The sequence below is a fragment of the Lonchura striata genome, chromosome 7 (assembly GCF_050655825.1).
Source record: "Lonchura striata isolate lonStrDom1 chromosome 7, ASM5065582v1, whole genome shotgun sequence".
Classification (NCBI taxonomy): domain Eukaryota; kingdom Metazoa; phylum Chordata; class Aves; order Passeriformes; family Estrildidae; genus Lonchura; species Lonchura striata.
The window spans coordinates 19,548,403-19,562,900 of NC_140709.1; the positions used below are offsets into that span (position 1 = coordinate 19,548,403).

At 36.4% G+C, this 14,498-nt stretch overlaps 1 protein-coding gene across 7 annotated transcripts in view; it reads right to left on the minus strand.

Annotated features, from left to right (window-relative positions):
• Positions 1 to 14,498, minus strand: part of LRP2 (LDL receptor related protein 2) — a 150,908-nt gene that overhangs the window by 80,587 nt on the left and 55,823 nt on the right. For 5 of the 7 annotated variants that reach the window (XM_085584369.1, XM_085584368.1, XM_085584366.1 and 2 more), the window contains 6 exons: positions 13,876 to 13,983; positions 11,824 to 11,946; positions 9,311 to 9,427; positions 2,442 to 2,771; positions 1,841 to 1,957; positions 888 to 1,031 (listed from right to left, as the gene is read on the minus strand). In XM_085584369.1, coding sequence (XP_085440495.1) covers positions 888 to 1,031; positions 1,841 to 1,957; positions 2,442 to 2,771; positions 9,311 to 9,427; positions 11,824 to 11,946; positions 13,876 to 13,983 — 939 coding nt within the window. The remainder of the gene's footprint in view (positions 1 to 887; positions 1,032 to 1,840; positions 1,958 to 2,441; positions 2,772 to 9,310; positions 9,428 to 11,823; positions 11,947 to 13,875; positions 13,984 to 14,498) is intronic. The other 2 variants (XM_085584371.1, XM_085584370.1) reach the window with 1 other exon arrangement.

Here is a 14,498-nt window from a genome sequence, read left to right on the forward strand (position 1 = left end):
CTTCATGGACAAATGCTGTTTTATCCTTTCCTTCTCCCTCTTCCTCTTTTTTCCTGCACTACTTCTACTACTATTTAATAAACAATTCAGTGGCAAGTGAGTAAGTTGTGATTGTAAAACACTTGACAAAGAAGGAGGTGAAAGTCAGCATTTTCCTTTTCCTCAAATTCTTCTGTTAAATGCCTTGCTTTGCAGCTCATATCTGCTGTAACTACCAAACTATTCATCAAAGCAAGAGGTGCATTTTTACACTAAAGTTTCATTTCCTCTTATTTTTTCTGTCCTCCTATTCCAAAAGGCTTGGTTTTGTTAATAGGAATTTTTATCTTCCTAAAAATTAAAATACACTGGTCCTTGTCCTCAGAGGGATTTGATATTTGTAAGATTAGAGTGAAATTAACAGGAACTATACTTTCTCATTGCCTCCAACATAAAAAACACAGTGTACCACTAACTGGAGAAACAGACATCCGAGGTAAAAAGACATTTTTTAAAACTATAATCTTTAAAGTGAAGTAATCAAAGTTTAGGATATACTGGATCAATGCTATGTTCTGATCAGCACAAATCATTACTTCTTACACAAAGGGACAAACAGATATTTAAACTAAGAAGGCATATAGCACACCTTTCCCTGACTTCACAAACATATTTTAGGGTATGGAGAGCAAGTTAAAATCCTTATTTGTAAAATTTCATGTACAAATTTTAAAAAAAGAAATTGGCTCTTTGCAGCATATGTGCCTCTTTCCAGTCAAAACGTTGCTAGGGAAAATAGTGAGCTTCCTAAATTTCAGTATTGTTTAGGAGACAAAAAGGTGAATGTAAAAAGATGTCAACGCTGATGTTTCTGCTATTTTGTCTATGTTTTTCATTCTAATACATACTGCAGTGTCTGCCTGCAGTGATGTTAGTTTCATCTTCTCCTTCAGGGCAGTCTGCAGCTCCATCACAGACTTTCCCAATTGGAATGCAATGCCCTGATCCAGGGCAGGCCCACTCTCCGGGGTAGCATTCACGGTGACCACTTTCTGTGGAAAAGAAAAACAAGAATAATTAAGAGTACATTTCAAATACTAAAATTTCTTCTCTAACAGCTTCCCAAAGCACCTCTATCTTTCGATATCCCATTTCCATTTCTTGCACACAGCTGGGAAAGACTATAAAGAAACATTATCTATAATTGTCATGCTTTCTTTTACATTCAAACTACAATGCCATTGATACTTAGGTAGACAACATATGAATCCCTTTATTTTTCTGTTTTGTTAGAAAAGGTAACAGCATTTAGCTTTAAACTAACCAGTGCACCAGAAAGGGAACTATAGTTTTGTGGTTTCAAAACATATAAATGCTATCTGGATAAAAAGAATTATGTTCATCACAGAAATGGCCAATGAAAAAGAAATCTCATTCACACTTTCATTCGTTAAAGCTTCTGTTTCTCACATGACAAATCTTGGCAGGATCTGAGTTAATTTCATTTTGAATCAATGGAGTTTGGTTATTAGAAGCCTCATGTCTCTTAACAGATGACCTGAAAAATTTCTACAGGCAGAAGAACCAAAACAAAACAGAAAAGAGAATATATAAAAGAAAAAAAATATATACTGCTATATGCTAAACTTAGTTTGCATCATACTCAGTATCACAGTAATTCTCACACACAACCAAAAAATATTGCTGAAGTTAAAAAAAGAAATAAAAATGAAGGTGGAATTATAAGGTTTTAAAATAAATTAAAAGTATTTAGAACATCTTGACTGGTCTAAATTTCATAGATGCAGGTTAGTGCCGTCTTCCTCTGAAAATACCATTGGAAGTTAGCAAAAGTATTTACCACATCCTCTTTCATCTTCGTTGTCTTCACAATCATCGTCTCCATCACAAATCCAGCTCTGATGAATGCAACGGCCACTTGGGCAAGTGAAGAAGTTGCCTCTGCAAGTTGCATAAGCTACAGAAAGAAACATAAGAAAATCTAATTGCTCTAAACAGCTAAAGGGTTAAAAATAGCAACATTGCCTCATATACAATCATTTATTATATTGCTTAAAAAATTTAGCCAGTTCCGTATTTTATATGTATTGCAAACACTGCTGGTTTCTTCTCATTTAGGTATGAATTACCTTTGGTTCATGCTAAAATTAAGAAGATGACAACAACAAAAGTGTGACTATATGTATTAAGAACCAGACTCAGAACCAGTGACTCAGTCCAGCAAATTCAAATACTAATGACATACCCAGAACTTAACAGCTTAGGACAAATTCTATCAAAATAGCACTGCAATTTTCATCTTTCTGTACAGAAGACTACTTGTAGAACAGTGATTAGCTTTTGATAGCTGTACAGCCAAGCAATCTGCTTCCTGCTATCTGCTTGAACCAGGTCTCAGTAAAACAGTTAGAGAAAGTGGGAAAAAAAAAGAAACATCATACTGCAAGAGTTTTCATCACTCCTGTCTCCACAGTCATCATCATGGTCACAGAGAAAGGCTTGCGGGATGCACTCTCCATTAGCACACTGGAACTGTGTACTGGCACATCCATGTGCTGAAAAAGATTTTATCACAGAAACACATACAGAAAACCTGTTTAACTCCAAAAGAAGGTCTATAAAGCAAATTTGTTTGGGATCACTCTGCACAGGGGACTTACTGCAATTAGCTTCATCAGAAGAATCTCTGCAATCAACTTTGCCATCACATCGCTGGCTTGCATTAAAACATGCTCCATTTGCACATGATAACTGTTCACATCTTGGGTAGTCTAAAATAAAAAATCCTTTATATTAGCATGAAGTTAGATTATAATTAGTCATATCCATCTAGTGTCAACAGACTATCTTTGTTTAAAGGTAAAAGGGAATACAAAACTCCATTACTAGTAGTCCTGTACTAGTAATCAATTTATACAGTATACTGTCTTCTCCAACAAATATTAAAGAATATCTTCTAAATGGATGCTACAGAACCTTGCAAGCAACAAAAGAAAAATTAAATGCTGTCCCACAGTCCAAAAAGATTTGCAACCCAAGCACTTTATAATATGATAGAAAGCAATGGAACATAAAAGGAGGGCAAGCAGTGAACATTTTATTCTTTATACCTCAGTTTTGCACTATCCCAATCTTAATAAAAGTATTTAGATAGCAAATTATTTCCTGAAATTTACAGTTCCTAGGTCCTCTTCAAGTGTCCTGAGTTCTCAAACTCAGAGACCTCAGGTTTTAATGGTTTTGTACCAATTAGGCCAAAGATATTAAATTTCCAGGTTCCATGAACAATTTTAGAAATGTCGTTTTTTATTACTTGCTTCCCTCTTCACAAAAGAAAACAGATTCTGCAGAAACAATGACTTTTTAGGTTTTGGATAGTCTACTTATATAAATGACTTATATGTAAATACAAGAGATCGTTTCAAATGTTTCAAATTAAAACAAATTCTGAGAACACTTATTCATACAAGCAGTCAGGAAGTTCAGTGGAAGTATCCAACTAATTAAGCATATGCACATGCTAGAGTTGAGTAGGAGAACATGGGCTCATAGTTTATCTTGTTGCTATGTAGACAAAAGTAACATTTTTCAGTCAAATGGCAAGTAAGAAAGCAAAGAATTGTTAATTTTAGAAAGCAGATTTATTGAACCTTTGTCTCTATACAGAAGATAAATTAACTCAAGACACAGAAGAGCCAAATAACATTTGCATCTTTTAAATTTTCAGTTTGAATACTTATCCCATTTTACTTTTCTAAGAGTTAATAAAGCAGATAGAGAAGACTCTCAACTAGGCACATTTTCATTTAATAAAAATAAATAATAAAAAATTGAAATAAAAATTGGGAATGTAATCCTTGGAATATAAAATTGCTTCAAGCAGATATCAAGAAACCTGCAATTTTTCCAAACAGTGGCAAACTGTTTTGCTTGCTTCTGTTGTTCCGTGTATTACCCACAAAACTTCAATTACCTATGGAATAGGCTTATATGATTTTAACTGTTAAATGGTTAAAATGAGAGGATAAGTACTACAAATCTAACCTATCTCCCCAGCTGATTAATTTACATTTCATTTGTTTTCACTGCAGTTAATATAAGGTGGCAGCCTGCACTAGGAACAGTGTGTGGCTAAGCGAAGAACAGTACTTACAGAGTAGCAGGGTTCCAGCTACAGCATTACTGTTTGTGATAGTTCCCAGTCTTCCATTCTGAAAGTCTGACAATGCAAACATGTTCCCTAAGCATTCTCTGGTCCCACTTCTCAACCAATCACCTTTCTAACACATCCTCTTCTTGCTTCAGTTAGGCTCAGATAAAACTCATAACGCTTTGGAAATAGCATGGGTTTTGAAGTGTTACCTCTGCCTACAGAAAGGACTAAAGAAAGGCCTGACCTGGGGCCAAGTTTCAAGTTCACCATGGAATTAATGCTTTTTCCTTGTCTGAAAGCAGAGAAGGCATCAGAGGAGGAACCATCAGGAGTTCTATGGGCCAGCAGAAACAGCTACAGAAGTACATTGTATTACAAGGCAGATGGAAGAAAAGGAAGAATACAAGGTATGTGCTTGTAAACGCACTGAAGTATGAAAGCTTCCACATGTTATATAATGGACAGTTTTGTTATTTTCCTCACTTTTCTTCACATCCCACAGAAATACCTCCAGTAATGTTCCAAACTGTTTCCAATGGACTGATGTCAAGTAAATAAACGACTGAACCCATTGCCTTGCACTGCCTGTTTCTTCAAGAATGACCAGGCAGACTAAGAATCTAGCCAGTATTTTTCTCAAGCTTATATTAAACTCCCTTACAAAAAGGAAAATTTTGTCAAAGTCTCTCCAGCAGCAGGCCTAGAAGTTCCCTCAGCCTAGCAAAATCATTATTATATTATAAAGTCTAGTATATTGTATAAACACAATCACTATAAAAAAATACCAAGAAAAGACATAAATAAAGACGTTTTGAAGATACTTGAAAACATACATTCTGACTAAATTGCTCTTTTGCTAGAATGTGAAAAAATGCTTCTTTTATTCTCTTTTCAAAACTGGTGTACAGATTCTTTATTTTAATTATACTAGCACAAGCAACAACATTTTTGAAAAGCCTGACACAGATTAATGTAAATTTTATCTTTGTATAGGTAATCCCATTTCCAATCCCTTGTCAAAAGACCAAGGTTAGTAAATTATAGTTCTGATCACAGCCTGCTCACTGATCTGAAAGATATTTTTCACTGCATTCTGCACTGCAGATTGTGCTCTTTGTATCTCATAGTATATTATTATAATCAATTGGTTTTTATTAATTATTTGGGGCATTAAGATAACTGGCAAACACCAGCACAAATTACAGATGAAGCATCTTCCTCCTTGTAACTGTTGTGGGGCAACAGTTGTGAACATATTTAAATGGCATCTTTCAATGGCCACATGGAAGATGTTTGAAGCCTATGTCACAGGGACTGCCAAACCCACATTATTTTGCACTCTGCCTAACACTTCTGCTCTGCAAGCTGGAAATAAATCCATACAAAAACAGCAGGAGGAAATAGTTGCAACTAGCATTTGATTCAGTACAAGCTGATTTCTGTCACAGTCAGCAGTGCAAGCTTCTATAACCCTAACCCACGTTACAAGGAGTAGAAATAACAGGAAAAGAAAAAAGGTAATTTCCTACTAACAAGTGTCTTTTTTTGCAACACGTAAAAACATTTTACTAAATAAAGTTAATTAAATCTTTTGGATTCACTGCCATGAGTCACCACCCCACAGTGGGCAAAGCATTGCCCAGACAGCTCACAGCCTACCAGAGACACCAGGAGGGAGACTTACTCCAAGCCCAAGAGTCCTATGAGCTACATGATACCAGGCAGTGTTCATAGCAGAGATGCTTTCAGAGCTGGCAGACAGACCAGACCCTCATTCCTGGCCTTAATTCCTGATTTTGATCCCTGAGACTCTAGTCTTTGGCCAGCTGCCTTAGATTGCTCCAGTTTTGCTACTTCCCTGTCCCAAACTCTTCCTGGTGGAGATACTTCCTTCAGCCTGAACTTCTCCCTCATCCTATAGCTGCTACATGTAATTTTTCCAACATCCAGAATATTAGTCTCTGACTATGACCTTTTTCATCTTTCTTGGACTACATCCCTTATGATGTCCTCAGTTGTTGATCTCTGTTCACTTTCATCTTGGTCTCTGCAAATTAATCCCAGAGCAGGCTGCCCACTTCCTGACCACAACAGCTATTTAGCATAGCAAAAAAGAGGCAGGAATTCACAGGTTAGACAGCTGACCTATGGCAGCAGCTCAACATCAAAATTAGAATCAAAAATCCAGTGTATCTTGGCCCACTCTCACCCTACTAGCTTCCAACATCATGCCTTTAAAGAAGTGCCCCTTTCTCCCTCACAGCCTCAGTGGAGCACTCAGCTGCCACAGCAGTATCCAGAAAGATTATTCTGTAGCAAAGAAAAATGGATATGGCTGGGATTTCCATTTTCAACTATGAAGCTGAGGCAGAAGGAAGAATTCTATCTTGACTGAAAGAAATAAAGTATGTACCAGAAAAATTACATCAGCTGTCTACACCCAAAAGGTGTTTGCTACCCCAAATAATCTGCCATTTCATTCTGTGTTTCTAAAGTTTTAAAATTTAAGTATTTGCTAGCTGGTGACTATTCAAAAAGCTAGAAAATAGTCTGATATGTGTATTCAAAAAAAACTAAAAGCCATAATTTTATGAAATCAAAACAGCTTCAGTGCACTAATTGTATGACCTGTAGCTGAAGCATTTGTTCTGATGTTTATCTTAGTCTCTGCATGGGCAGTTTTCCCTTGCTGTTAATCCCATTAGCAATAAAATGGACTAAGGCTCTGAATTCTTTTGTTCTGGCTTTTTACATGTTTAATTGCAGACTTACTTTATATTGATGACATTTTGCATTTGACTACTTTCTTATATGATGTAACTTCATTCATATTCAAGAATAAAACTATCTTCTTTACAATCTAAAACTGTTTTCAGACAGATGAGTGAATGCAAAGCATAAGTAAAGAGACCTAAGTTTTCATTTTGTTATGCTCCATGAAACACCAAAATCAATTATAAATAGCTTTATTCTTGTGTTGTTCATGGATGTTTCATTTTTATGAAAACTTTTAGTTCAAATTAAATAAGGAGAATTTAGTGACAAAGGAAAAGGCCAAAATAGTACTATTCCTCTTACATTTGTTTATATCAGATAATGTGGAAAAGGAAATACATTAAACACTGGGGAAAATGATCATTCAAAGCAACTATTATAATCTGCTCCAAAACTAATACACTAGTACACTAATCTGTACTATACAGTTAATGATAAAATCCCCAAATTGTAAATTTTATTTTATGGCTTCTGAAAGTTCCAGGCATTGCAAAGACAAAAAGCAAATAAAATTAACCAGCCTTCCTCAAGAGTCTTGTCATTACATTTTTCTTGGATCCTCTTGTCTGCATCACTGTCACATTTCTTTAAACTAGTCTAACTGCTTTCAAGGTTCCAAGTCACAGTAATTCTTCTGTCTCAGAGGGACTGTCAACACATATTCTAATAAACCAGAGTAGAGACTGTTGAATGACAGGAGGCAATCCCTCTCCTTGGGGCTAAACATGCTGCCTCCACAACAGCCATGGGGCCCATTGGCTGATGCAGAAATGACTGGCTTTCCCCCACAGCAGCAGAGTGCTACTGTTAACGTATTTAGAGGGCCCTTTCCTAACTGCCTTCTTAATTTACCTAGAGAATGTTAAACATTAAATTTCAATTTTCAAACATCACAGCAGCTTCTAGTTTGAAAAAAAGAGTTTTAAGTATCATCCTTAGGACTCCACTCCCAGACTGACATAGATTTACTGCATTATAACAATCACACCACAGCACCTGGCTGTTCCACACTATATTCGATGACTATTCACAGGTATCTCAGAGATGCTCAGCAGTTCCAGTTGTTTAATTCACAGATAATATATTTTTAAAACAGATATCTTTTCTTCAGGATGTTTCCATGTGTGACAGATTTGCTAAAGTTACCAACTTCATTTCTTACTCTAAACTTAAAGAGGAAAAAAAGCTTATCTACAGAAGATATTCTTCCAGCAATGAGATGGGTTTTGGCTTTTAGCCATTTGTATTGGTGACTGTGAGTCTATCACATGAAAATTCCAAGCTGGGTGACTTAGCAACATTTTATTCCAGAGTATCATATAGTCCTAAATACCCTTTCATTCTACATAGGGACAATTTCAGCCATTTGTGAGCCAAGAATAAACCATATTAGCAGTCAGATGACCATATAGTCTTATTTTACACAGCATAGGTATATGCCCTTTTTTCCCTTAAGCACAGCCATTAACAAAATTTAATTTCTTACTTCTTTGTCCATCCATTACCATCCCAGCCTCTTGCCCCACCTCCTGCCCTGGGTCTGGTTCTAAGTGGAGTTTACAGGTTTGGCTGTTTCCCAAAGGCACATTATGTTCTCTCAGGTGGAATAGCAACTTGTGTGTTAGAAATCACTCAGGATGTGTGAAGCTTTTCCTTAAGACTAACAATAAACAGACATGCCTGTTACACACTGTTGTGTAGGTATGATACAAAAGCATTTCTGAAAAACATGGCATCTATTGTGCCAGCTTTACTTTCCATCAATATTCAACCTAGGCCAGGATTTAGGGAGACTGTCACCTGACAGGGAGCCTCAACTCTGGGGAAGTTAGGGTGAACAAAAATAAGTGTCCATCTGCATTTTGCTGGCACAATATAAACAACTCATCTGAATACAATATGACTAAATCATTTTCACAGGAAGCTCTAGAATAAAACGCTTTTAAAGGGATCAAATCCCCTCAAAAAAGTAATTTAGAGTCAAATTTTGCTTTTATGTACCAGTTATAACTACTGTTGATTTTATATGGAGTGTGCAAAAACAACTTGGAAAACTTCAGAAAAGTTAGTGCCAAGTGTCCCAAAGCCATAAGACAACTAAACATGATTGCCTTTGTACAGTGCAATATTAATTATCTTTCAGACAATTAGAAAAAATATGGCCTGATCCTGTGGTGGCAGTTTGCACTTGAATTCTGTGGTAACAGATCTGTATCAGAACATCAGCTCTAATACACAGAAGAATCTGAAATGAAACTCTTGTAACAAAAAGCATATTGTGGGCTTCCTGTCTATCAATAAGCCCTTTAATCTTACAAATGTATTAAAATGCCACAGAGAGATGAGATGAAACCAGATCTCATGCTAGGAGTTAAAACTCACGGCAGACTCTTTCATCTGTTCCATCGGTGCAGTCCTCCACTCGATCGCACTGGTACGCGCTGGGGATGCACTGGCCATTGGAGCACGTGAACTGCTGACTTGAGCACGTCCTCCCCGCTGCAACAAACAGGCACACAGTCAGTCTTCCCTACCAACCAAGGCTTTTTATCAGGAAAAATATTTTCCTTCTTCTTTAACTACTTCATCTTTCTCATAAATATCAATATAACATATAACACTTTATCCCCCTATAACTTGGTGTGTTCAAGAGGACTAAAGAACACTTGATGAGCACACAGCTCTGGAAGGGCTCCTGTAGTCTGTAAGGTCACTGCTTTTCTCCACTGAAGAATTGACCTAGGTTAAAAAGTACCCCCCTATTCTGCCTAAAACATTATATTACCAATTCTCACTGATTTAAAGTTTTCTCTTATTTTATTTACTATGTCAAAATCCGTCAGTAACTCTAAGTTATTCAGTCAACTGGAATGTCACAAAGTAAACACCGCAAAGTTGGAGGTAAGGCACCAATTTCTAATATAGCCAGGGCTTCAACAGTCAGAAATAGTTTGTATATATAACTAACGGAGGATTGAGAATGATTATGTCTCTTCTCCTGACAGCTGTCAGGAAAAAGCAACCACATAAAACTGTTCAATTGTACTTTGATTCCACTACAGCTAAATTGTGCTTTCAGTTCTTAGGCAAACTAAGATGAATCTGTGAAGATATGGTTGAAGGACAAGCTAGCTACTAACTTTGCCTTCCTTCTGCCCCCTGCACATTTGTTTCTTTCAAACTCATGTTGTATCTCAACATCATCCCAGTCTATATGTTGGCATCTTGTCATCTGCTGCTCTACAGGGGCTCTCTCTGGCACCTTCTGTCAGCAGTGTTCCCAAACTAAGATCAGCTACTGGGATACTAGTGTCATGAGGAAAAACAAGAGCATGACAGTAAAGTAAAACAAATTTCTGCACTTATGACTTCCAGAGCTGTCAGACAGTTTTCCCATGAAAAAGTTTTAATATTTCAAGGAGGAAAATCTCCCCTAGCTTTCCCAAACACTGAGATAAAAAGTCCCTTTAGAACAACAAGAACAAATACCAGGAAATGTCTCAAAAATGGCAGCAGCACAGTGCCACTGTGTAGATACTGACACTCATGATTAACCAGTACATGGTGAACAATGTTACAGCGACCCAGTTCCAAAGTCAAACTCAGAGCTTGTGCTCATTTTGCATTTTGTATCTACAGATTCTTTAGTTAAAACATAACCAGCAGTTGTGCTGACTCCTTCTCAGAGCAAGAGGGGAGCAAAAGTTATCTATCATTCAAAATTTTCCATCCTAAGTGGGTTAAGATAAAATCAAGATACAAAGGCAAAAACCAAGTCTGTGAGCAAAATCCTTCCAAAATAAGCATTTTAACCTCCCCAGGGGTTGGTGAGTAGCTCCAGAGCTGTTCAGTTCAAAGAAGTTATCAAAAAATTATACACACAATCAAAATGAAAATAAATTCATATTATATTCATCACTTAGAGTAACTTTTAATACTAGAAATGGCAGAAAAACCATCCTTCAGAACACTACATTTCTTCTCTTGTCTTATGCAATAATGCAGAGAATGTAATTTGGTGCAGTAATCAGCTCAATTCACTGTTTACCACTCCAGTATGTCCTTATAGCCCTTCAAATGCTTAGTCATGAAAAGTAACATATTTTATTTGTCTATCAATACTAAGAAAAGAGCAAAGCCTATGGCTGTCACAATGAGGCTGTTAAGCTATTTTCTTGATCTAAACTGTACAAAGAACACTAAATACTTTACTTGGAAACAGCAATTCAGACATGAATAATACACTGTTTAGCACATTTAAAGTGCAATACTAATCAGAATTATGTTCTAAGTTTAAGCTGTACAAATGAGAATGAAAGACTAGACTCCCACCAGCCGCCAAGACCATAGATATTTCTCCTCTCTGAGTGTGAGAAAGAATGGCTCTGTTAATTCCAAATAGTAATGCTACTAATAGCATTGCTGAAAATAATACAAGAATACTGGCTAATGTTTGCTGATTATTGATAATTCCTCCTGTTTTATATATAAATATATTTCAAAGTCATCTAAAATAATTAAATTTTGTTATATATAGTTCTGAGATGCCACTGTGAATTTTTCTAGCCAATGGATACAGCAGATACAGTAATATACATATTTCACCATTTTTTTAATTACTGAACTTCTTATCAAGTATAAAACTGGTATATACTTTGTATTTTTTCTCTTTTTAATTAAAAGAAGCATGAATAATTTTCAGATTCAAGACCTGGAGATATCTTTCTAGACATATTTTCTGTATTTAATCTACTTCAGATTATTTTATTTCTGGAAATACTTTAGAAAGACTTCTGTACTTACAGAGGAGTTGTTTCTGTATGTTCTCAATATGCTGCCATGTAAATTACATTATTTCACAAAGCTGGTATAACACTGGAAGTCAAAATACTTACGACATTGTTGATGTTCATCAGAGCCATCGTCACAATCCTCCTCATCATCACAAACCCATGACTGTGGAATACATTCCCCATCAGTCTGACACTGAAATTGATTTCCTTCACAGGTAGGTTGTGCTAGTGTAAGCAATGAAACAAATTGTCATTTCACAGACATCTGTGGAAGCACTTTCAAAGAAAACAATAGCGTAAGGGAAAAGGAGGTCTAAGATTCAAGTATCAATGAATTGTAATGTCCATGAAACACATGAAGCATTTAACAGATCAAAGAAAATGGACAGACCAGAGGGGTGAAATTGGACCAGCAAAAGGATGCTCAAAGGCAAAATTCAGCTTAATAAACTGCATAGACTCTTCAGCCTTATCTCCTGGAGACACAAGCTCCTCTAGAAGGGACACCCAAAAAAATTTTCAGGTTCTGAACTGCCCTCTAGCAGAGTCCTTTTTTTCACTTTTGTCTAGAGTCACAGTAGCTTCCCCAGTTTCACAGGAGGTCTGTTCAACTGCTCTCACTCCACCTCTTCTGCTTTATCCCTGGTAAGAACATGATCTCCCAAAACAATGCACACAGGAACAAGAACATGATATCCCAAAATAAGGCTCACTATTCTTCCCTGTGAATTCATGAGGCAAAAGTGAGGGTCAAATCAGAACAACTTGAATGCTGTTGCTCCAGCTCCACTCTGTACTCTTCAAATAGACAAACAACAGGGAAACATCAAAGAGAAAGATCAAAATAAGTGTTTGAAACTGTGTCACAGCTTACTCCATTCCTAGTTAATACTCCTGGAAGAATCTCTAGTACAACACAGTCCAGTAAACAGGACTCTGGTCTTTATCATCTCTCTTCTCAGGATTATGTTTTTGCAGAAATACAAGGTCAGCTTTGTGCTCATGGGATGATATGCAAGAACAACTATCAATGTAACCAAAGCACGAGGGAGAAAACTAAAAAAAATTGTAGATTTAGAGTTGAAAAGTAGAAAATAACATCAGTAGTAAACTAATTAGAGGGATAGAATTGATCACATACTACAGACCAGTACTTCATGTATACTTTTTCCCACTTCAAGAACCAAAGAATAATCTTTTAGCATGATTTGAACTTTAGACCAGTTTTAAACAAACTTACTAGGCACTCATGTGCCCCCCTACTTATAGGACATTAACATATTAACTAACTAAAAAAAAAGAAGTTTAATTTTCATTATTGCTGTGGGACACCACTATTTTGTCTTGCTGGTTTAAAGCAGACTTCCAAGCCATGTCAATGGCCTCCAATTAATGACATGGGTCAAGCAGCAAAGGAATAATATCACTGTAAAAAAACATATATAAATTAGTCTTACTCCTTATAAGCTGAGGGGTAAAAATTGGCCTAATCTGTAAGTGGGCTGATAATTGCATTAACCCACAAGACTCAAAGAACACTAGAACTGAGAAGGTGAAATACCAGCAAGTTCCTGAAAACAGACTGGGGAGAGAAATTCTCCAATTTCAAAACTTGTCCATTCATCTTAAGAGAATGTTGGACCATGGATATTACAGTCCATATGAATAAAATTGTTGCCTGTGAGCTGCTGACACAGCATAATCAACTCTAAACAATTAGGCATGACTCTACTTTGGGCACAGTAGGTACAGTTAGTTGTCCAGGGTCTGAAAAATCCAAAGATTTGGAGCACAAGTGATGTTGGTGGTAGCTGTATGTACATCCAATATTCAGGATTACTACACTAACAGAATACAATATATTTCTACCTCTACTCAGAACATTAGTCATAATATGAAACTGCATTATTGGACAGTCAGATTTTTAAGAAATTATTAAAGTCATGTTAGAAGCTGACCACTACTTGATTTTCTGTGTACCAAAGCCAAATGAGCTCATGGAATAAGATTTAAGTAGATTCTGCAGTATCTCATGACAACTTGTCGTTTTCTCCTAATTCAATATTCATTCTTGTACCATAATTAAGTTGAGCACATTGGAATCTCCCAATTTCTTAGACTACAAAGGAGTTGCTGCGTATTTGTTTCACTTACGGCAGCCAGCTTCATCTGTATCATCCGAGCAGTCTCTGGCCCCATCACACCTCCAGTCTGCAGGAATGCAGCGACCGTCGCCGCAGCGGAACTGTCCCCGCTCACACCCTGCGGTGAAACACAGGAACCCAGCTTAGCACTACCAGCACATCCTAACACACAGTGAAATCCAGCAAGAACTCAGATTTATCCACTGCCTGGCAGCATGGAGAATGGAGATAAAATGATAATACAAAAAATAATACAAAAGATAGTACAAAAACATTAAAAAGTATATATATAAAGAAAGAGTTCTATATACCCAGTCAAACAAACTAAAAAGCAAAGAACCATCTTCAAGTATTACAGTAGCCTCCAACCAAATAGTTAGAAAATTCCAGTAATTTTAGCGTTTGTATATTATACAAACAAAACAATTACAAAAAATGAAAAAATAATCCAAAACAAGTCTCAGAGGACTTACACTACAGAAACTTATTTAGCAGGAATGCGTCAATTTTAAATTCGCAAGCAGTATAGATTTTAAATAAAGGTAGGGCATCATTTTTGACATTATATCTAAGGGTTAAAAATTAGTGCTCTCCCAAGTGTATGAGGATTTAAAACACACAATAATAATCCCA